General features: G+C 41.6%; 1 protein-coding gene across 3 annotated transcripts; it reads left to right on the top strand.

Moving 5' to 3' along the window:
• Positions 1–1,722: 1,722 nt before the first annotated feature.
• On the top strand, positions 1,723–22,674 carry LOC118365542 (interleukin enhancer-binding factor 3 homolog). 3 transcript variants are annotated; one of them, XM_035747836.2, is made up of 19 exons: positions 1,723–1,817; positions 6,857–6,952; positions 7,478–7,698; positions 7,866–8,046; positions 8,313–8,460; positions 10,735–10,826; positions 13,333–13,428; positions 13,647–13,758; positions 13,854–13,951; positions 14,451–14,562; positions 14,645–14,758; positions 14,839–15,044; positions 15,187–15,357; positions 15,447–15,584; positions 16,198–16,338; positions 16,463–16,583; positions 17,524–17,574; positions 21,472–21,870; positions 21,953–22,674. In XM_035747836.2, exons 2-19 carry the CDS (start codon positions 6,950–6,952, stop codon positions 22,081–22,083), a joined length of 2,535 nt encoding a protein of 844 aa, XP_035603729.1. In that variant the 5' UTR covers positions 1,723–1,817; positions 6,857–6,949; the 3' UTR covers positions 22,084–22,674. The 3 variants fall into 3 exon arrangements, with proteins under 3 accessions (XP_035603729.1, XP_035603728.1, XP_035603730.1); XM_035747835.1 differs by having other exon boundaries at positions 1,744–1,817; positions 6,860–6,952; XM_035747837.1 differs by lacking the exons at positions 21,472–21,870; positions 21,953–22,674 and adding an exon at positions 20,508–21,355 and having other exon boundaries at positions 1,744–1,817; positions 6,860–6,952.
• The last annotated feature ends 1,317 nt before the right edge of the window (positions 22,675–23,991 follow it).

Raw genomic sequence — 23,991 nt, 5'->3', positions numbered from 1 at the left:
CAGCAGACTGGGATAAGGATTGATTGAATATGTCCGTAAACACACCAGCCAGCTGGTCTGCACATGCTCTGAGGACGCGGCGAGGGATGCAGTCTGGGCCGGCAGCCTTGCGAGGGTTAACACATTTAAATGCTTTACTCACGTTGGCTATGGTGAAGCAGGTTTTGGTAGCGGGACGTGTCGTTGGCACTGTATTGTCCAAAAAGCGAGCAAAGAAGTTGTTTAGTTTGTCTGGGAGCAGGACATCATGGTCCGCGACGGGGCTGGTTTTCTTTTTGTAGTCCGTGATTGACTGTAGACCCTGCCACATACCTCTCATGTCTGAGCCGTTGAATTGCGACTCTACTTTGTCTCTATACTGACGCTTAGCTTGTTTGATTACCTTGTGGAGGGAATAGCTACACTGTTTGTATTCAGTCATGTTTCTGGTCGCCTTGCCCTGATTAAAAGCAGTGGTTTTCGCTTTCAGTTTTGCACGAATGCTGCAATCAATCCACGGTTTCTGGTTTGGGAAGGTTTTAATAGTTGCTGTGGGTACAACATCACTGATGCACTTGCTAATAAACTTGCTCACTGAATCAGCATATTCATCAATGTTATTGTCCGACGCTATGCAGAACATATCCCAGTCCACGTGATCAAATAAATCTTGAAGCGTGGAATCAGATTGGTCGGACCAGCGTTGAACAGATCTGAGCACGGGCGTTTCCTGATTTAGTTTCTGTCTATAGGCTGCGAGCAACAAAATGGAGTCGTGGTCAGATTTTCCGAAAGGAGGGCGGAGCAGGGCTTTGTATGCATCGCGAAAGTTAGAATAACAATAGTCCAGGATTTTTTCCGGCCGGGTAGCACATTCGATATGCTGATCAAATTTAGGGAGTCTTGTTTTCAGATTAGCCATGTTAAAAACCCCAGCTACAATGAATGCAGCCTCAGGATATGTGGTTTCCACATATCCGGCTGTGATATACGGCTGTGATTATAATCGAAGAGAATTCTCTTGGTAGATAAAGTGGTCGACATTTGATTGATTTAAAACCCCTTTCCCTTCCAAATGTGCCAATTACCCACTGATATGTATAAAGGGGCCTTCAAGAAAGTGGTAAATAAGAGGGCTGTTTGAAAGGGGTTTACATAAACATTGCCTCATATTTTTAACAGGTATTATAAACTGGGTGGTTCGAGCCCTGAATGCTGATTGGCTGACAGCCGTGGTATATCAGACCGTATACCACGGGTATGACAAAACATGTATTTTTACTGCTTCAATTACATTGGTAACCAGTTTATAATATCAATAAGGCACCTCTGGGGTTTGTGATATATGGCCAATATACCATGGCTAAGGGCTGTCCAGGCACTCCGCCGATGCGTTGTGGGTAAGAACAGCCCTTTGCCGTGGTATATTGGCCATATACCACACCTCCTCAGGCATTATTGTTTAAATATACCACATTTTATGTCTGAAATGTGTGTGTTTAGTCACATACTTTAATGGAAACCCCAGATATCAAATAATAACTACTGTGTATCCTGGGTAAACAGGGCATGGTGTATAGAGTTAATAATTAAATAATGATATACAGTAGCTATGTAATTTGGGAAAATTGGCTGGTGATTATCCTACAGTACGGTAATGACTCATGAACTAGCTATCTTGTAATTTACATTTCAGATTATACATCGAAAGGTGAAACGGGATTGGCTACTTCTTTAGTCACATGCTACTTTCGCCCAATTAGCTTTCAGAATTTGCTGTTCAGGTAGTCATTTCTGCTCCTCCGCGAAGAGAGTTGGAGCGAAGCGTTACAGAATTGGTAAGTTTAGAAGGATGTTTCAGATTTATGAAATGATTACCACCGTCCATATGAACATGAATTAAGCAACTATATTACCGGTGACATTCATTTGCCGTTGTATGAATTACGTCTCGCAAGCTAACGTTAGCCTAGCAGCAGCCCTCTTTGTTCAGAACGCTCCCTTAGCTCGAACCACAAGCAAGGCAGCATGCTAGCTACCTAACCTTATATTATGGAGAAAAAATATTAGTAAGATAGGCGAATAGGAATTGAAAGCAAATGCAGGATTTTGGCCAAAGTTATGTTTGAATGCCTACGTCGCTATGGCTAATTAACGTTAGCTACAATGCGAGGACACGACCATCTTGTGCTTACCACGCTAGCTAATCTCATGAAACGTTATCTAGCTAACTGGCTAGTTATCACAATATCATGGCGATCGCATATGGCATTTTATATGTAACTATCTAGCTATACCCACATAGCTAGCAGTCTAATTGTGGTGTGACTTGTGCAGGCGGCATATTCCAGACTGGCGCACTGAATTGAGGTTTGAAATTAAAATGGCGACTGGAAGAATTCGATTAGCCAGCAGGTCCTACCCACTTGCTTACAGCAACACTGACTAGGGTTAGACAGCGTTCATGTGTAGATAAAGACACCACAGAGCATGCGCAAAATATAGCTCTGTATGCTGAATTGTCACATTATTTATCAACCGGTAGTTTTTTTTCCATAAAAAGTGTGTTTTTCCTCGGGTTAGGTAGCATAAGCCACAACAGCCATTTTGGAATATCAGTGTCAGCCAATTGGCTCCTTTGTTGTTCAGGTGACATGCAAATCCATAATGGCTACTGTTAGCTAACATTAGGACAAACATCAGTTTACTTAAAATCAAGCAGTCATTCGGTCTTCTTGGTGTAACAGTTGGGATGATGGGACAATTTGTAGTACAACCAGTTATCATCCCAGGATTGAGGTGTTTTCCCAAGCCATATTTTGTGCCGGTTCCACAGTGTCTTAATCTAGACAGGAAGCATGTCCGACCCTAGTGCCACTAAGCAAGTGGGTCGGATCTGCTGGCTAGGCCCTTGGTAGCAAATTATTATGTAAATGTTCCTGACAGGCCACAATTTTGAATACAATTACATATACACTTTACTGACAAACCACCGTCAGAGTGGTTTGTCCTTCAGCTGCTTGACATTTGAGACAAAATATCCACAGGAAAGTACTGTTTACCCAACTTTTTAGATTGAGCAGTAGGTATATGGTTCGTTCAGCACCAATGTAAAGTTAGATTTGTGTTGGATTATTCGGTTTGCTCTCAACAGGGTTTGCAAAAGGTGCCTTAAAGTACTTGAATTTGGTACTCTGGAAAACCACTGGAATTTCTCGAGTTGATACTTGGATAAGTACTTCAATTAAAATAATAGAACAGAAGATGCTCATGTTTATGAAATGCCAAAATGGCAGACAAATTTAGATATAGTCCTGCTTTTTGCGCATTGCTGGATTTTTGATATCTTTTATTTCATGTAATGAAACATGGGACCAACAATTGACTTTTTAATTTTAATTTATTTTTTTAACATCACTGGACCCAACCAACCCACACTGTAAAGTGCAACAAATGCATCACTGACATTTTTTTATTTTTTAAATATATTTTTTTTACCGTTATTTAACTAGGCAAGTCAGTTAAGAACAAATTCTTATTTTCAATGACATGCGAGCATGGGTGAATGAGCCCTGAAGGGGGAAAGGCACACGCTGCATCCTGCCTGCACTGGCGCCAGTTCTACATTGTGATGTTTTCCTCTGCAACAACCTCCAGACCTTTGTTGCCAATCGCCTCATTCACAGGCTCCTGCCGTTCTCATGCTGTTTTCCTCACACAGCCATTCCAAATAGCGACACTAAAACAGCCGATCAGAAGCAAGACACTTCTTCGTAGCTATTAAGTAGTAGATGCCCAATAAAAATACAATAGTCATTAAGCTGGAATTGTGTAGTAAATTATTTTTCTTTTATTTATTTATTTCACCTTTATTTAACCAGGTAGGCAAGTTGAGAACAAGTTCTCATTTACAATTGCGACCTAGCCAAGATAAAGCAAAGTAGTTCGACAGATACAACTAAACAGAGTTACACATGGAGTAAAACAAATATACAGTCAATAATACAGTATAAACAAGTCTATATACAATGTGAGCAAATGAGGTGAGAAGGGAGGTAAAGGCAAAAAAAGGCCATGGTGGCAAAGTAAATACAATATAGCAAGTAAAACACTGGAATGGTAGTTTTGCAATGGAAGAATGTGCAAAGTAGAAATAAAAATAATGGGGTGCAAAGGAGCAAAATAAATAAATTAAATACAGTTGGGAAAGAGGTAGTTGATTGGGCTAAGTTACAAAGGTGGGCTATGTACAGGTGCAGTAATCTGTGAGCTGCTCTGACAGTTGGTGCTTAAAGCTAGTGAGGGAGATGAGTGTTTCCAGTTTCAGAGATTTTTGTAGTTTGTTCCAGTCATTGGCAGCAGAGAACTGGAAGGAGAGGCGGTCAAAGAAATAATTGTTTTTTGGGGGTGACTAGAGAGATATACCTGCTGGAGCGTGTGCTACAGGTGGGAGATGCTATGGTGACCAGCGAGCTGAGATAAGGGGGGACTTTACCTAGCAGGGTCTTGTAGATGACATGGAGCCAGTGGGTTTGGCGACGAATATGAAGCGAGGGCCAGCCAACGAGAGCGTACAGGTCGCAATGGTGGGTAGTATATGGGGCTTTGGTGACAAAACAGATTGCACTGTGATAGACTGCATCCAATTTGCTGAGTAGGGTATTGGAGGCTATTTTGTAAATGACATCGCCAAAGTCGAGGATTGGTAGGATGGTCAGTTTTACAATGGTATGTTTGGCAGCATGAGTGAAGGATGCTTTGTTGCGAAATAGGAAGCCAATTCTAGATTTAACTTTGGATTGGAGATGTTTGATATGGGTCTGGAAGGAGAGTTTACAGTCTAACCAGACACCTAAGTATTTGTAGTTGTCCACGTATTCTAAGTCAGAGCCGTCCAGAGTAGTGATGTTGGACAGGCGGGTAGGTGCAGGTAGCGATCGGTTGAAGAGCATGCATTTAGTTTTACTTGTATTTAAGAGCAATTGGAGGCCACGGAAGGAGAGTTGTATGGCATTGAAGCTTGCCTGGAGGGTTGTTAACACAGTGTCCAAAGAAGGGCCGGAAGTATTATGCCATTAGGCATGTCAAACCCTGCTCATCACTACTCAAGTTACGTTTCTACTCACTTACCACCATGTATGTAGTGAAACAACACTGAGTAGAACTTCTAAGGTAGTGATGTAAGCTGCGGGTTTCTTTTTCATGAGGTTGTGGAGATACATGGTTATCTGGTGGCGACTAGAAATTATTGCATAATAGGAACTATCACAAGTTGGTCATTGAAAATACATTTTAGCGCTTAAAGTACTTAAGTCCTTTTAATTTGGCTTTTCACTGTCTATGAACCCTGCATCAATAGCTATTGAACCAAGCGTGCCATGAAAAGGGTATATGCTGAATCAGGGGATGATGGGAAAACAATCAAAACCCTTTTTGAGTAAATATTGTTTTTATTCTGAAATTTAACAAATAAAACTCCAAAAAAGGGTGTCTTGTTCTCCATCCTTCAAATGTTTCTCCTGCAACTAGCGATGGGTTTTGAGAAGACTGGTAAGTTGAGAATTGGGGAAGTTATCGCTTTGTAAATGTTAGTTGAAAAATTGCTCCTGCTGTTTTACACTAGCTAAGGTGTAACGGCTGTATGGAAGCATTCACATATCGCTGCCGTTACAATGTGTAGCTAGTTTCCTGAATGGAGGGATTTGACACATGATAGAAATGATCAGTTTGGTTGTGTACCTTGGATGACTTCTCAGCCAGGTTTACTGTCAGAACTGGGCGGCTCAAGCCGTGGGGTACTTTCAGTTTATAATTGATGTCAACTGTAATGAACCGTTCATAGATTTTAACTGCAGTGTGCTCATGTGTTAAATGCATTTTGGCTTTAGGACTGCATGTACTGCAGGTCTGTCTGGTAACTGATACCCATATCATTCCAGACTGTACATGGGCTCTGAAATGTTAATTTCAAACTCAACGGCTAACTGAAGAACCATGTTTTTTTTAGGTCGTTATTGTTCTCGGAGTCATACTGGTATACAGGGGCAGTAGCCCAATTTATTTTCCTTGGTAGAGCTACGTTTTAGTCACTGGCATCTGCTCCTGCAGAACTGATTCATAATCAAACTGATTGAATCAGTGTTTTGAAAGTAGATGCTGTTGGTGCCCCTAAGGATTGTGCTACAGTTGTCCTGGCACTGCTTCAGCCCTGGTCCAACTTCTCCCATCTTTTATTTTTGGGAGGAAGAATGTGACAGGTGTCCTGCTCATCTGTAGGCCTACAATGATGGAGCTGCCCATTTTTAAATCAACACTTTTGGCGCTGGGTTTTATACAGTGAGGCTCAAATGGGAGAAACATTTTGACGCAGAGGCGCAACCTTGTCCAATAACAGTGCTCATTGAGTCCTATTTTTTTTTTTCCCCTCCCTCATTCCGTGCCTACTGAACACAACTCAGGTTTGCAACAGGCTGCAGTAGGAACACCATGTTACTGCCGGATCAGCACACTTAGCCTATGGGAAATTCCATGTTATCTGAATTATGCTGAGACTCCTACTGTGTAAATAGTTTAAAGCAGTCAATGTGCATAGTTGTTGGTTTGTTAAACTTAGAAGTAAATGGTTTGTTTGGTATACATTTTAAAGTGAAAAATTGGTGTCTCCGTGTAATTCCGTTAGCATGGAATTTCCCTTGTCATGCAAAGCCACCCTTCACTTTAGGAAGGCGCATCCTTAGGGATTTCTTTGAACAGACCTATGTTCTGTTACCCTTACATACCATGTTTTTATATTATCAATAAAATGACATTGCTATTCCAGGGGAATCTGGCCTTTTTATTGCTTTGCTAATTTTAAACATGTCCCTTTTGTTGTCAGCAGAACGAAGCAGCAGTGTTGGTGTTCTGTCTCAGGAAGGACCTGTTCTTGTATCACTGCCATATACACAGGATCGAAGACTCTAAAGCAACTATGGTACAGCTTTTCTTATACACTCATTTTTAGTAAGGCTATTTTGTGTAAACCGTTTCTCTTTGGTAGTGAACATGGAGCGCTTACATTTTACTAGCCTCACCACCATAATAATTTGCCTCTGCAAACATTTGACTGTATTTTTCTGACATAATTGATTGAGAAGATTATTTGTAAGTTAACAAGGACGTGGTATATAAGTAGACCTAAAAAAAATAAGTTCCATCAAATGTCCACTAAGGGTAATTCAGGTTGCTGCCTGTCAAAACTGCCCTGGGCAGAGTGCACTTGATTGCACTCTTCTAATTGGGCATGACTCTCACCCAGCAGTAGTCCATGGATGTGTATGTAAGGACAGTGAAAGCTGACAAAGTGAAATAGTCCTTGTTAGTCATTACTGTATTTTGAGCATTACAGGGGGGGTGGGTTTATCTCATTGACTGTTTCTTCCTATCAAAGCCACTTACTGCCTACAATTGTGAACTGCTGAAGGTAATTCCTTAAAATAACTCCTCTTTTCCCATCCAGCCTCCTCCCCTGCGCCACCGCTCCATGCGTATCTTCATGAATGACGATCGCCACGTGATGGCCAAGCACTCCGCTGTGTACCCCACACAGGAGGAGCTGGAGGGTGTGCAGAACATGGTGTCCCACACAGAGCGTGCCCTCAAGGCTGTCTCCGACTGGCTGGACGAGCAGGAGAAGGTGGTCAAGTCTGAGCCAGACGGAACCGAGTCCGATAAAGAAAGGTAAGGGAGTGGGAAATTGTATTCAAAATGGTGCATGGGGTACAAAATGTCAGTTGCGTTGAAATACGTTTTGCACCATCAAGGCTGGAGTGTTGGTGAAGGCAGCATCACTTTCAGCTTTAAGTTTCAAAAGTAATTGACCTGGGTACCCATGTCTCCTCTGCCAGTGAGCCCAAGGTGTCGGAACAGGCCACACGGTCCCTGCGTGGGGTGATGAGGGTGGGCCTGGTTGCCAAGGGCTTGCTGCTGAAGGGGGACCTAGACCTGGAGCTGGTGCTTTTGTGCAAGGACAAACCCACCATCACCCTGCTGAAGAATGTGGCAGACAACCTGGCTGTGCAACTCAAGGTGAGTCCATTTACCTACTGGTGTTTTCTGTGTCTTCATATAGAGTTGGCTTTGTGAAGTTGAATTTGACCTTTCGAGAATATACTCTCCTGCATCATTTCAGTTGTGGGGTGATGCGTTCATTTGGGAGGAATAGTCACAACTGAATTCGGTAGCAAATTGTTTTTTTGTTGTTTTTTTACTTGGTGTTACATGACCTTGACTGTTTGGTGGGTTAGCCACTACATGGCTATTGTATTAACAATCCCTCCTGTTCTACCTGGCAGACCATCACAGAGGACAAGTATGAGGTCACTCAGGTCATCCGTGAAGCCACCATCGTGATCAAGAGCACCAAGGAGGCTCCCCTGACCCTGACTATCAACATGACGTCCCCCCTGGTCCGCGAGGAGGTGGAGAAACAGGCTGCCGGAGGTAGGCTGCCACACAGGGGCAGATGGTTCACTAGCGCCCCCTTAGGCAGGGAGACTGGACAGGCTGGCAGCCAGTCTAGACAGATATTGTTTATTGGGCCTTCAATGGAGCTAGGGGATGTGTGGGAACTGTCATGCAATGCTATGTTTATAGCTCTTTAGACTCTCGTAGTTCCATGTAATGTGATGTACATTTTTGATGGCCCAATACACAGTATAGAAAGGATAGTTACTGACTGAAAAAGGTTTTCTATTCCCTATGGAGTCCAGACATCAACTATATGAAGGCTTACTGAGAATAACAAAAAAACAAACACCACTTTGTTTGCATGTTTTATACTGAACACTGATGAACGGTTTGCATTGCAGCAAAAATGAGTTGCAAAGTGTTGTCAAGTGTTCTGGTTACTAGACCCAGCAGTGGGCTGTTGACTGATGTTCATCAGCAGGGAGGACACGGGTTACAGATAACGCCAGGGGCTCTTTGACTTTGCATGGCTGAATGTCACTTCTCCCAGTCACAGTAAAAATCAGGGGACAACTGTGATCGTAGTCTTTGTAAAGCCAATCCATGGGGGTATGTCCGACGCAAAGGGAGTCATAAGTTCAATAATTAATGCCATAAATACCTACAGTGCCCTCTGTAATTATTGGCACAATGAAGCATTTTTATTTTAAAATTTGGCTCTATACTTCAACATTTTGGATACGAAATCAATGACCATGAGCTTAAAGTGCAGACTGTTAGCTTTAATTTGAGGATATTTTCCATATCGGTGATATCCATATCGGTGAACTGTTAAAGTACAGCCCTTTTTGTACATAGTCACCCCCTGACCAAAAGTATTGGGACAAATTCACTTGTGTATTAAAGTAGTAATAAGTTTAGTGTTTGGTCCCATGTTCATAGCACACAATGACTACGTCAAGCTTGTGGATGCTATCATGATTACGGATAATCCTGAATTAATCGTCAATTATTTGTTGAAGTTAGATACACAAATATCATACCACCCCAAAAAATGCTAACCTCCCCTGTAATTGTGAGATGTAAGCATGTTTTTTCAGTGTACTTGTGCTTCCAACTTTCTCACACATCATTATTCACGATTAATTTAGGATTATCTGTAATCATGGTAGCATCCATATTCTTGTAGTGTTTTAGAAACGTATTCTTATTTACAATGAAGGTTACTCCAAAACGACACACTACATTATATACCATACATTTCTATTGTGCACAAAATAATCTGAAACACAACCAAAACAAACAGAAAATGCATCCAACAAATGTTGAGTCAAGCTTTATGTAGTCATTGCATGCTATGAATATAGGACCAAATGTGAAACTTTTAACTACTTTTATACACAAGTGAATTTGTACAAAAAGTGCTGTAATTACTAAACGGTTCACCCGGTATAGATAACCTCAAACACAAGCTGATGGTCTGCACTTTAACCTCCTAGTCATTGTTGGATTTGAAATCAAAACTTTTGGACTATAGAGCCAAAAGGAGACAAAACGCGTTGCTTTCCCAATTACGGAGGGCACTGTATATTATGGGAAAGGATACTAGTCTGTGGCGGCCCATGTTCCCCCTCAGACATTCTAAACCGGAAGTTGGATGTACCCAACAGGCATCAACCTAGCCTTATCTATAGCTGTGTCAACATTGAAGCCCAGTTTGGCTCTTGAAGGCCATCAGTTTTGCTGCAGTGTGGACTTGTTTTGATAATTTTGTGCATCTGATTCTCTCTGTCAAGCCTTCTAGTTTGTCAATTTTTTAGGGACGCTGGACCTTTGACCAACTGGACGCTCTCTGTCTCGGAAGGGGCTAAGCAGTACACCCAGTATAGGGGTGAAGGGGAGTGGCTCTACCTCTCATTGTTATAGCAAAGCACTCAGACTTCATAACTGGGCTGAGGCATACGAGTTGACATTGAGTTAACATAATGGAGACAACCTCCCTTTTGATCATTCACTCCCACTGTAATCTTACATCCATACACATTTTTCTCCATATAGGCCTACTGGGAGTTATCTTAAGAAATCACCCACTTAACAACAGTTTCTGAAGTGGGTTGAAGTTACATATCTTTAGTGTAATTGCAGTTTCACTGAGAGGTTCAGACTATTAGTTCTCCAGGTGGGGGGGTCCCCCTCCCCTTCCCCGTCCTGCCTGTGGTTTGGGAAAGCTGCCTACTCCCCCTGGCCGTGTGACAGAACCCCCCTTGGTCAAACTGTACCTTGTCTTCTTATTCCACCCGCCAATAGAAACGCTATCAGTCAACGATCCACCGGATGTTCTGGACAGGCAGAAATGCCTTACTGCCTTGGCGTCTCTTCGCCACGCCAAGTGGTTCCAGGTTTGCATCTTGTCTTTATTTGTCTTAAAAGTAGTTGAGTTTTTTTCCATTTGACACAGTTTCTTTCTTTGGTTGTTTTTTCTGTGTTTTGATTTTTAAATGTCCTTTCGAAGTGTATCTATCACCTGTAGTAGACTTCTTACTCTGTGGTTTTTATAGCGTTTCCAAGGAAACCTTTGTCATTACCTTGTAGAGATGCTCTGCTGACTTAACAGGTTTGATTGCAGTGTCATTGAAAATGTTCAATGCTGCTTTTAGGACGTTCAACAATCCCCTCAAAGCAACTGTTGTCTTAAACCACTGCTTAATTTTGATCAGAGATGTGGAACTAACTTGCTACACTCGGGTGCAATATTTCTCAAATATTCTCAAATATTCTCAAACCTTTTTTTGTACCATCATATTGTATTGAGGTTGATTCCTCGTTGTGGACTATGTTGATTCTTAGTCATCATAGTGAACTGTCATCTCTCGCTCTTAACTGTAAGCACTCCATCTCTGCAGCCTGTTCTTGTAGAGTGTGTAGGCTCCAATCCCCCATGCTCTGGCTGTTTCAGCTTTCTGTGTGCCACAAAAAAAGGAATATTGCACCTTAGTTAGAAATGTATGTTCACTCGTCAGTCTTCTGGGCCCTCATTTATAAATGTTGCTTATGCACAAAATATTCCCCAAAACATGCGTGCACCAAAGTTGGTATTAATTTTTTAAAATGAACTCTGTGAATGTGCCTTCCTCCCGCAAACTTTAGACCATGCATAAGCACAGTTTCTGGTGGTTGAAGTATTACATTGCAGGGTGGAAGTGGTAGACTTGTGCTAATGGGGAATATTACTCCTACTCATAACAAACGGGTGGCCTAGCTAAAAATAATGCCAAAATCATCCATTTAGCGAGAAGAGCAAAATGTTATTTTCTTTGAATTCTAAAATAAAATCCTATTTCACTCACATGATCATTGCAGAATAAATTCTTTAGCTTTTCTGACTCAAGGGTTACTCGCAAAATGGTCTATAGGCCTACAACAAGTTAGTGTAGGCTACCATTTTTCCCATCGCTCGTTGAATTTCACTTATGTTACTTGAAATAGCTTATCTATTTACTACTGTATTTTGCTCTGTGATCCATTCCAAAATGCTGTTTAACAGTAGAACAGACTGTTCACCTTTTCATTGACGTTTGTAGGCTAGGCCTACATCTGAATACGGTAATGTCAAATTTCTCCAGTAGACATTTAATTTAGAAGCATAAAACATACAACCTAACCATTTGCATAATTACATTCCTCAACTTTTCTGGCCATGTTAAGACTGTTGAGTTTATATTCCTGAAGTAGCCATACAACAAATGACCATGACACCTCTCATTTGGGCCAATTGGATGTGCTATTTATAATGTCATGTTTTTAGTCTATGCATCCAACAGGAGAATTTACAGGTGAACAGGCAGTTGATCTTTTGCATTGAAGTGTGTGGGCCTATGGTAGGTTTAATTTTTATTTTACAGAGTAGATATTATTTTAGAACTTGCGGGAATTGCTACGTATTTAAGTTTGTGGGGGAAAAGTCAATGCAAAACATTTGCATTCAACGATCTGTTTACAGGTCCACAATTTGCAATTCATTTTGTCTTTCAGAAACAGTCAAATACAGCATAAGAGAACATTCTGGCAACACAAGACATTTGATCAAGTTCACCATTGCTATTCCCTTTAGATGCTGTCTTTGCCTAATTCCAATACATACTAGTATACTGCAAATGAGGGCATTATTGTCACCATAAAATGTGAAATATGTGAGTTTCTGGTGGAGTTATCGTGCTTGTTAACGCGCATACTTAAAAATAATTATGACCGGTCTGATTTCTAACGGGGAAAATGCATATGTTTGACATGCGCAAAGTTTGTATAAATCCTTGCGCAGTCTTTTCAGTCTCCGTGCGCAGTCTTTTCAGTCTCCGTGCGCAGTCTTTTCAGAAATGATGCACATATTTACCTTTAAATTCACGCAATGGTTATAAATGAGGCCCCTGGTATACACCTTACAGTAGCTCTAAATGTTATTGTATCACCACTCATTAAACTAAGCACATTATAAATACTGTCATTGTCCTACATTTTTCCATGCCAGCATTTGGCTGTACATTGACTCCCCTTCTCCCTCCTAATCATTTAACAGAATCTCACAAGTTGACACATTTTTGATACGGAGCTGCAATAAGCACAATTGCTCAACAATCACCACTCGGTCATACCTATTACTGTACCACTGATCAAATCTGCTTTTTATTTCACACACATGGAGTTGTATATTAAATTCAATAACCACAAATGCAGACAGAACAAATATCAGATTCGTACTGCACTCTTCCCATTCTGTACCACAATAATGACAAAGCAGAGCCGTTAGTCTGTGTGGCTTTTTGATGTAGCTGCGTCTTCGTGTTTTTGTGAGTTCTTGTTTGACTAAGGCTCCCTCTCCCTCCTCCCCCTCCCTGCTTGTGTCTCCAGGCCAGGGCCAATGGGCTGAGGTCCTGCGTCATTGTCATCCGTATCCTGAGGGACTTGTGCTCCCGTGTCCCCACTTGGGCCCCACTGCATGGATGGGTGAGTCACCAGAAGCATTTTCTGCCAGCTGGTTCTTTGAATGCAAATTTTGTTTGAGAAATGTCTTTCTAATTACAGTGGTCAGGTTTAATGTGTAAAATGGGAATTTATTTTAAGGGGCTGAGTACATCAAACTGCAACAATTTCTTATTTACAGCCTTTTTATCCAATTTGCCAAACATCTAGAAATTCAAACATCTTCCCTTCACCCCTTCTAGCCAATAGAGCTGCTGTGTGAGAAGGCAATTGGCACAGGGAACCGGCCAATGGGGGCAGGAGAGGCTCTGCGAAGAGTTTTGGAGTGTCTGGCTTCTGGAATCCTCATGGCTGGTGAGTAGTCTCAAAGAGCGGAGAGGACATGTCCTCGTACCTCGGCTCCACATCACAAGCCAAAAGATTGTAAAAATGTGCCTGTTTGTTTTTAGATGGTGCTGGAATCTGTGATCCATGTGAGAAGGATCTGACAGATGCTATTGGCCACCTGGACCTCCAGCAGAGGGAGGACCTCACACAGAGTGCCCAGGTGAGTCACATCTACATCCACAGGGCATCCCGTGTGGCGCAGTTGTCTAAGGCATCGCAGTTGCTAGCTGTGCCACTAGAGATCCTGGTTTGAGTCCAGGCTCTGTCGCAGCTGGCTGTGCTCGGGAGACCCTGCATCGTCCGGGTTAGGGGAGGGTTTGGCCGGCAGGGATGTCCTTGTCCCATCGTGTTCTAGTGACTCCTGTGACGTGCCGGGCGCATGCATGCTGACACCGTCGCCAGGCGTATGGTGTTTCCTCCGACACATTGGTGTGGCTGGCTTCTGGGTTAAGTGGGCATTGTCAAGAAGCAGTGCGGCTTGGTTGGGTGGTGCTTTGGAGGATTCATCTCTCCCGCGTTCGTACGGGAGTTGCAGCGATGCGACGACTGTAACTACCAATTGGATACCACGAAAAAGGGGTACAAATATTTTTGAAAATCTACACCCTGTTTGCTGTAGTGAAAGGGAAAAAAATCACCACTTGTTCATCTGTTTTCAGCATGCCTTAAGGCTGTCTGCCTTCGGACAGCTTCACAAAGTGCTAGGGATGGACCCCCTTCCTTCCAAAATGCCCCGGAAACCCAGGAGCGAGACCCCAATTGACTATACAGGTAAGCCAGGCTGCAGACATGTGCATACAATTTAGTGTACTTATTTTGGAAAGGCTCAGCAGTCCTTGTCTTTTTGTTGCAGTCCAAATCCCCCCCAGTACAACCTACGCCCCACCAATGAAGAGGCCCATCGAGGAGGAGGAAGGAGGGGAGGACAAAAGTCCAAACAAGAAGAAAAAGAAGTTGCAAAAGAAATGTAGGTGTTGCCAAGTTCTTCCTGTTCAGCACAGTTCTTCAGTGTTCTTCAAAAATAATCTTTATCTTCACTCCCCCCAGCCCCAGATGAGAAGTCAGAGCCTCCCCAGGCCATGAATGCTCTGATGAGGCTGAACCAGCTGAAGCCTGGCCTGCAGTATAAACTCCTCTCCCAAACTGGCCCGGTGCACGTACCAGTCTTCACCATGGCTGTTGAGGTGGACAGCAAGAGCTTTGAAGCCTCAGGCCCATCCAAACGCACTGCCAAGCTTCACGTTGCTGTCAAGGTGAGTGGGTGGATGTGGATGTACGGGGTAAGTGGTATATGTTCTAAGCGTTTGGTGTGTTGTCATGAAATCTGTAGATTGTAACTATTGTCTGCTGCGCTTCACATTTTCATTTCCAATCTTCTGCCTGGCCCAATCATAGGTCCTCCAGGACATGGGCCTCCCCACAGGTGTGGAGCTGAAGACTGCTGAGCCAGTGAAGACTGAGGTGGCAACGGCCATTGTGGAGGTGGTGAAACCCTGCATCACTCCCATCGCAATGGACACTGCAGCCACAGGGGCGGACAGCGTGGAGGCCACAGACGGTGCAGAGGTATGGGTCTTCTAGGCTCGGTTTTGACTCCAGTTTATTGTATTGCTCTTGTTTACAGAGAAATTAAAATGTCTGTCTCTTTGTCTTAGAGTGCTCGTCAACAGGGACCAATCCTGACCAAACATGGGAAGAACCCTGTGATGGAGCTGAACGAGAAGCGGCGCGGCCTCAAGTATGAGCTCATCTCAGAGACCGGAGGCAGCCACGACAAACGCTTCGTCATGGAGGTAAGTGTCTCAGGCGTGGACGACGTTCCCATCCATCCTGAAACCAGACTGATGCCTTTAGGATCTAACAGTAAATATCTAGCTGCTTCAATGAATGAAGTTTACTTTATTTGCACCAATCTCGATTTTATTAAAATTTTATAGAGGTGTCTATTTTAAAATTTTGTGTTTTGAGTATTTACACCTGTGCATCACTATACTGGGAGCTTTGTCATTTCTAACATTACATTGGGGTGTTTTTGGAGCTTTGTTCATGTATATCTGTGGCCCCCATACTGCAGAATGAGCAACAAGGAAGTGCTTCTACACCTGCATTGCTTGCTGTTTGGGGTTTTAGGCTGGGTTTCTGTACAGCACTTTGAGATATCAGCTGATGTACGAAGGGCTATATAAATAAAATTTGATTGATTGATATTGGTGAGGTACATTTTTCAAAACAGTGTCTGGACACTTCTATAACAACAAACAAATTGAAATTTGGTTCAAATAAAGTGAACTTGTCCTTTTTAAACATTGACAATAACAACATGAGCTTGGCTTTGACACAAATTATGTGTCCCATGCTTTATTCTGTTCCTGTCTATGTATTGACCTGTCTTTCCCCCTGTTCCAGGTGGAGATAGACGAACAGAAGTTCCAAGGGACTGGCTCCAATAAGAAGGTGGCCAAGGCCTATGCTGCCTTGGCAGCCCTGGACAAACTCTTCCCAGAGGGCTCTGTGACTGAGGCAGCCAAGAAGAAGAAACTCCCAATGGTAAGATTCCCTCTGCCTTACTCTATATCTTTGCTTGCTATTGTTTGTAAAAATATATTAGCTGAGTAATGATGGTTGCTGCTGACCCGTCTGTCCATTTAATCCTTGTGTTTTCTCCCAACAGCATGGGTTTGGCATGATGGGTGACCCGACTGGTGACCCGGCAGCCACTCCCAGGGGCAGAGGTAGAGGGCGTGGCAGGGGGAGGGGCCGAGGCTTCAATAACGGTGGCAGCTATGGACAAGGTAAAACAGAGCTATATGCTTCCTACAGTGCCCTCAAAGTATTCACACCCCTTTATTTTCTTCATGTTTTGTTACAGCCTGAATTTAAAATTGATTAAATGTATAGTTTGTCATTGGCCAACACGCATTACCTCAATGTCACATTTTTGAATATCTACCCCATCTCTGTATGCAATTATTTGTTAGGTTCCTAAGTTGAGCAGTGAATTTCAAACACAGATTCAACCACAAAGACCAGGGAGGTTTTCCAATGCCTCGCAAAGAAGGGCACATATTGGTAGATGGGTGTAAAAATTATTTCATAAAGTAATCCCTTTGCGCATGGGGAAGTTACTAATTACACTTTGGATGGTGTATCAATACACCCAGTCACTACAAAGATAAAGGCGTCCTTCCCAACTCAGTTGCCGGAGAGGAGGGAAACCGCTCAGAGATTTGAGGCCAATGGTGACTTTAAAACGGGTACAGAGTTTAATGGCTGTGATCGGAGTAACTGAGGATGGATCAACATTAGTTACTCCACAACACTAACCTAATTGACGGCGAAAAGGAAGCTTGTACAGAGTAAAACATATTCCAAAAGATGCATCCTGTTTGCAACAAGGCACTAAACAAATCCTGCAAAAAATGTGGCAAAGCAATCCACTTTTTGTCCTGAATACAGTGTTTGGGGCAAACCCAATACGGCGTACCACTCCATATTTTCAAGCCTAGTGGTGGCTGCATCATGTTATGGATATTCTTGTAATCTTTAAGGACTGGGTTTTTTAGGATAAAAAAGTCATGGGGTATGAGTACTTTCTGAAGGTATTATTTGCAATTGTGTGTTCTGTACCTGAATTGACTTTATGCTGTAAATACGGTTCTTCAATATATTAAATGGTAGGCAACATCTCACGTCAGCTGAGAAATGTAATGGTTGGTTTGCTTAACTCCTCAGGTGGCTATGGAAGTTATGGATATGGGAACAATGGAAACTCTGGAGGCTATAGTGAGTATTGACTTTCGCTCATCTTCCAATCACTGGAATAGTTTTCCGACTTCTAGTCTGGTTTTTATTTGATATGTCCACTAGAGGTCGACCGATTATAATTTTAACGCCGATACCGATTTATTGGGAGGACCAAAAAAAGCAGATACCGATTTTTATATTTGTAATAATTACAAAGCTACTGAATGAACCTTTTTTGATTTTAACTTAATATAATAAAGAAAATCTATTTGGTCTCAAATAATGAAACATGTTCAATTTGGTTTAAATAATGCAAAAACAGTGTTGAAGGTAAAAGTGCAATATGTACCATGTAAAAAAGCTAACGTTTAAGTTCCTTGCTCAGAACATGAGAACATATGAAAGCTGGTGGTTCAATATTCCCAGCTAAGAAGTTTTAGGTTGTAGTTATTATAGGAATTAATATATTTCTCTCTATACCATTTGTATTTCATATACCTTTGACTATTGGATGTTCTTATAGGCACTTTAGTAATGCCAGCTTAATCTCGGTAGTTGATAGGCTTGAAGTCATAAACAGCGCTGTGCTTCAAGCACTGCTAAGAGCTGCTGGCAAAACGCAGTAAAGTGCTGTTTGAATGATTGCTTACGAGCTTGCTGCTGCCTACCACCACATCAAATATCAAATCATACTAATCAAATATCAAATCATAGACGTAATTACAATAAATACAGAAATACAAGCCTTTGGTCATTAATATGGTAAAATCCGGAAACTATCATTTCGAAAACAAAACATTTATACTTTCAGTGAAATACGGAACTATTCCGTATTTTAGTTGAACCGGTGGCAAGTGACAATTTGTCAAGGTAATATTGCCTGCTAACATGCATTTATTTTAACTAAATATGCAGGTTAAAAAATATATACTTCTGTGTATTGATTTTAAGAAAGGCATTGATGATTATGGTTAGGTACATTTGTGCAACGAATGTGCTTTTTCCGCTAATGCGCTTTTGTTAACCTCTCTGGGATAGGGGGGACGCTTGCGTCCCTCTTGGCCAATAGCCAGGGAAAATGTAGAGCGCCAAATTCAAATAAAATACTATAAAAATCAAACTTTCATTAAATCACACATGTAAGATACCAAATTTAAGCTACACTCGTTGTGAATCCAGCCAACATGTCAGATTTTAAAAAGGTTTTTCGGCGAAAGCATAAGATGCTATTATCTGATGATAGCACAACGGTAAACAAAGAGAGAGCATATTTCAACCCTGCAGGCGCTACGCAGAAATAAAATATAAATCATGCCTTTGACAAGCTTCTTTTGTTGGCACTCCAATATGTCCCATAAACATCACAAATGGTCCTTTTGTTCGATTAATTCCGTCGATCAATATCCAAAATGTCCATTTATTTGGTGCTTTTGATCCAGAGAAACACAGCGTCCAACTTGCGCAACGTCACTACAAAATATCTCAAGTTACCTGTAAACATTGCCTAAACATTAAACCTACTTTTGTAATACAGCTTTAGGTATTTTTAAACGTTAATAATCTATCAAATTGAATACGGGACAATCTGTGTTCAATACAGGAAGACAACAAACTCACTTTACTTTTCAAGTCATGCTCCTCTCTCAAAAAGTAGACTTCAAATGACACTCATTCAAAATGGCTGTACTCCTTCATTACACAAAGGAATAACCTCAACCAATTTCTAAAGACTGGTGACATCCAGTGGAAGCGGTAGGAACTGCAAACAAGTCCCTTAGAAATCTAGTTTCCCAATAAACTCATTGAATAGACAGTGACCTCAAAAACAAAACGAAAATCTGAATGATTTGTCCTCTGGGTTTTGTCTGCTACATAAGTTCTGTTATACTCACAGACCTGAGTCAAACAGTTTTATTAACTTCAGTGTTTTCTATCCAAATCTATTAATATGCATATCTTATATTCTGGGGATGAGTAGCAGGAAGTTGACATTGGGCACGCTATTTATCCAAAAGTGAAAATGCTGCCCCCTATCCCAAAGAAGTTGTTTGGTGGAGTTGAATTAGGCTGTGATTTGATGATAAATTAACAGGCACCGCATTGATTATATGCAACGCAGGACAAGCTAGTTAACCTAGTAATATAGTCAAGCATGTGTAGTTAACGAGTGATTATGTGAAGATTGTTTTCTATAGGATAAGTTTAATGCTAGCTAGCAACTTACCTTGGCTTGTTGCAGCTACAAGGTCCCTTTGACGCTGCACTCACGTAACAGGTGGTCAGCCTGCCACAGTTTCATCATGGATTGTAATGTAATTGGCCATTATCGGCGTCCAAAAGGTTGATTACCGATTGTTATGAAAACTTGTAATCGGCCGTACCGATTTTAAATCGGTCGACCTCTATAATGTCCACCTTTATCAGGAGGACATTACAAGGGGGGTTCTCACTCTACTCACATTGTAATATTAGCAGAAGTTCAGTGTAGTTTGATCAGAGCACAACATGCCCAGCCATCTTGGAGGAGAGTTAGTGGCATACATCTGGAGGTTCCCAACAAGACAAGACAAGACCTGGGAAAAGTTCATTTGTATCTATAATCAAAAGTATATTTTTGTTTTGTAGAGCGTATGCCATTGTTTAGATGACATTCAAACTACCAAAGAAGGAACCGGAGTGCTCTTATTCCTGGTTCGATTAGGATTTTACATTTCTCTGCTTTGTTAAGCCACAGGACTCAATCTATATCACTTTGACCCCCCCCATATGAGAGACACCCCTCCTACCAGCAGTCTGTTCTGAGGAAACACCTTCTTGAGCGTGACCGGAGCAGAGAAATCTAAAAGTCCCAACAAACAAAAAAAGCTGTTTGAAAACAATTTGACCAAATCATTGACACATGCCACTTTTTATGGCAAAAAACAAACCAATCTAATTACATTTTTCCTTCTCTGCTCTGTCTCATTCTTTAGGTGACTTTGTCTCAGACTGCTATGGCTACCACGAATTTGCTACATAGATCATCCCAATCTTTTAAATCAAAACAAAATGTAGAGAAAGAGGAGCAAACTATAGTGTTCCTGCAACATGAACTCCAATCACTCCCCTGGGGGAAAAACGGTCCCTTTGCTTACCTGCCACAACTCATGTCCCAACGCCTAGAGAGATGGGAGGCCAGTGAGTTGCCTTTGGTCAACTTCCATTCCCTCTGCCAACCCTGGGACGTACCTGGACACCTGGAAATCCCAAAAGCCACAGGCACACTTTTCCAATAGACTGCCTTCCTTAGTGGAATTGAGACCAGAACATTATGGTTGGCTGATGGATAATGGCCCACTGTGATGACATGCACATTGGAGTGGGTCAGACTGGGGAGATTGATCCCATTGTGGCCATCTGTCTTGAATGTCTAGGAAAAAGTTACATTTCTTATGATGTGAACGGTCTTATTTCATTTTGTTGTCTGAACATGTATTATCAATCACCTCATTGTCAACCTGTTTTGTTTTTTTGCCTTTTGTTATGGGATCATAAGGCTGCTTTGAATATTTGCAGTTTTTTTATTCAAATGTCAGAATTGCTAAATCATAGCGGTTACATGCTAGTCTTATCTTAAATGACAATATTCACAATGCCCCTCATTTACCTCACATGTGAGGCACCATTAGGCATGAAAAAACCATGGCGTTGTTGATACTTGCACAAGACTGATTTTGACATTCTGCATTATGATTGTGAAGTAAAAAATAAAGTCTTGTATGTTTTTAAAAAATAAATGTGATATCCCATTCAATAATGTGGTACTACAATTTTAGTGAAACGCTTCACTTTCTTGAAGATTCAATGTATTATTCTTAGTGTCTTTACAAGCATGGGTGGGACAGCAGTAGAACTCTCTACAAAACCCCCTCTTAATCTAATGCTTCTTTCTTTTAGATTATTACAATAGTGGAGCAAATGGTGGAGCTGCAGCTGCTGGCACCGTTACTGAAGTCCCTGCGGCCAGCACTACAGGCGTGACAGCTACAGGAACCTACAGTTCATACTACCAGAACGATGGAGGCTACTCCAGCCCTTCTCCAGCCCCCAAAGCCCCTGTCAAAAAGGAGGCCAAGTCGACCTTCCCTGGACCACCAGGAGTTGGTGGAGGGGCCCAAGGGGCCTACCAGACCACCCCTGGCCAGAGTGCCTATAACCAGTATGGCCAGGGCTATGGGCAAGGCAATAAGACCTTCAATCAAAACCAGGCAGGAGCAGGAGTTTATCCTTACAGCACTGCCTACCCCAGCCAGGTGACGGGCAGCACTGTTGCCAGCCAAGACTATAGTTATGACGGTAAGTTGGATTCTCGGCAAAGGGGAACACGGTTCCACCGTAACCTAAGCTGTTTTACTAATGAACTTACTCTTTTCCGTAGGTTACGGAAATCAGTCAAATTACAACGCACAGGCAGAAGCCAACCAGAGCTATGGTGCTAATCCAGCTCCATACCACAACCCAGTAGGATACGGCAGGGGAGACCCCACCATGAACTACCAGTACAGATAGACTGACTCCGTGATGGTGGCTATCCTGGTTTTTCCATGTCTGCGTGCATTTGGTTATTTTTTTTTACTTTAAAGAAATAAACTGGACTTATTAGTTGGCAGCTCCCCACGGCTGAATCAGTCTTTTTCATCAGTTTGGTCAGTGTTCAAGTTTGTATTTTCTTTGTATGCACTCCACCAATTTCCCCTCCCCACCATCACTACCACTCAAAAAGAGGGAATGACATCTTTTCTTTTTTACCACCAGTTATGATTTTATTTCTGTCCATACACAAGTTAACTATGTTGTTTTTGGCTGAGGATTTGTTTAAATTTTCATTTCACATTACAATGGGTCTGGAGAACTGCTTGTTTGTTGAAGTATTTGTTTGTAATTTTAGACATTTATTTTTCAATGTTTTACTTGATGCATTTCTGTAGTTTTAATTTTAATAAATCATTTTGGAAGTTTACTAGAAATATATTTTAAATGTCAATCACATTTCTGGTCAAAGTAGATATGGTGGTTAGGATTATTTCATTTTTTTCTCAGAACAGTGTATAAGAAAGTGGTGTTTGTATCAATAAAGGACTTATTTTGGAGCAAAGCAAATTGTGTGTTGCTCAAGCATTTCACTTCATGAAAGATACTCGCTACTAACCTTAAGTGCCCTCCCAGATTTCAGAAAATACATTTGTAGTCAACATTGTGCAATGAAATGTTACAATTGTCCTTTTGGAGACGCTCCTATCCAGAGATACTTACTTACATTCATCTTACGATGGCTAGGTGGGACAACCACATCTGTCATAGTACATTTTTCCTTAATGTAGCTATCAACAAAACTAGTTACCTGTCAAATTATAATCGGTAAAAAAATGTGGATTACCCAAACTAATTTATTCTGATTACATTCAGTACTTTAAGATTACTTTCCCCATAAAATACATTGGAAGACAAATGTATGTCACCAATCGAACCACATCTATTGTAGGACAAATCAATGTTAGTTTACATAGCTGGCCAGCTATGGATGTTAAATAGTTCTTTATGGGTTGGCTATGTAGGCTTCTTCTAATCTAACCCATCACTTTCTACTACATATAAACATTAAAACCAAAGTCAGAATTCCAGTCATTCCAATAAATGTTTTTCCCCTTGGATCTTCAAGAATAGGACTTTGAAATATGGAAGTATAGATTACCCAAATGATTTTACCTGCGCATAACCCCAAAACTAAGGATTTATTAGCCAGCCCTACTCTATGATTTTGTTGATTGGACTCATTGATTTGAGTTGAAAAATAAATGGTGAGCTCATGGAATGGCATGCTTTGAGCACTACTGAAATGTGCTATTTACATGTGAAAAATTAATGCGAAATGCTGCATTTCCTATAGGCCTATTGTTTACCTTTTTGTTGGTGATACTTTATCTTGATAATATGCAGCTGTTTAAAGGGCAAATCCACAGATGAAACAATACGGACGCCGCCTCGGTTTTGGTAAAAAGACAAGGGGTGGCCCTGGAGAAAGTCAAAAAATTGATGTAGCAACTACAGACTGCCCCTTTAAGTCTATCAAAAGGGTGCTAGTTTGAGTATGTGTCCACTAGGCCTATGGATTATTTTTTTATCAGCATGAATTAGATTGAGCAAAGAAAGCCACACTTTTATTCCATATGCTGGGATCCCAATTCAACACCTGTGATTACTGTATGCCTCGCTGTATGTCTCTCCCAAATGTCAATATGCCTTGTATACTGTTGTTCAGGTTAGTTATCTTTGTTTTAGTTCACAATGGAGCCCCTAGATCCACTCTGCTTACCCCTGTTACCTCCTTTGTCCCACCCCCCACACATGCGGTGACCTCACCCATTACAACCAGCATGTCCAGAGATACAACCTCTCTCATCATCACCCAGTGCCTGG

This window comes from Oncorhynchus keta, chromosome 32 (genome assembly GCF_023373465.1).
Source record: "Oncorhynchus keta strain PuntledgeMale-10-30-2019 chromosome 32, Oket_V2, whole genome shotgun sequence".
Classification (NCBI taxonomy): Eukaryota; Metazoa; Chordata; class Actinopteri; order Salmoniformes; family Salmonidae; genus Oncorhynchus; species Oncorhynchus keta.
Note: the sequence above shows the minus strand (reverse complement) of the source record. Positions and strands in the feature narration are given on the sequence as shown.

Excerpts from the sequence above, each read along its gene's own strand:
- LOC118365542 (XM_035747836.2), top strand. Across the intron at positions 13,759-13,853 it reads TTCTGGAATCCTCATGGCTG|ATGGTGCTGGAATCTGTGAT; the intron begins GTGAGTAGTCTC and ends GTTTGTTTTTAG. Across the intron at positions 14,563-14,644 it reads GACCCCAATTGACTATACAG|TCCAAATCCCCCCCAGTACA; the intron begins GTAAGCCAGGCT and ends TTTTTGTTGCAG.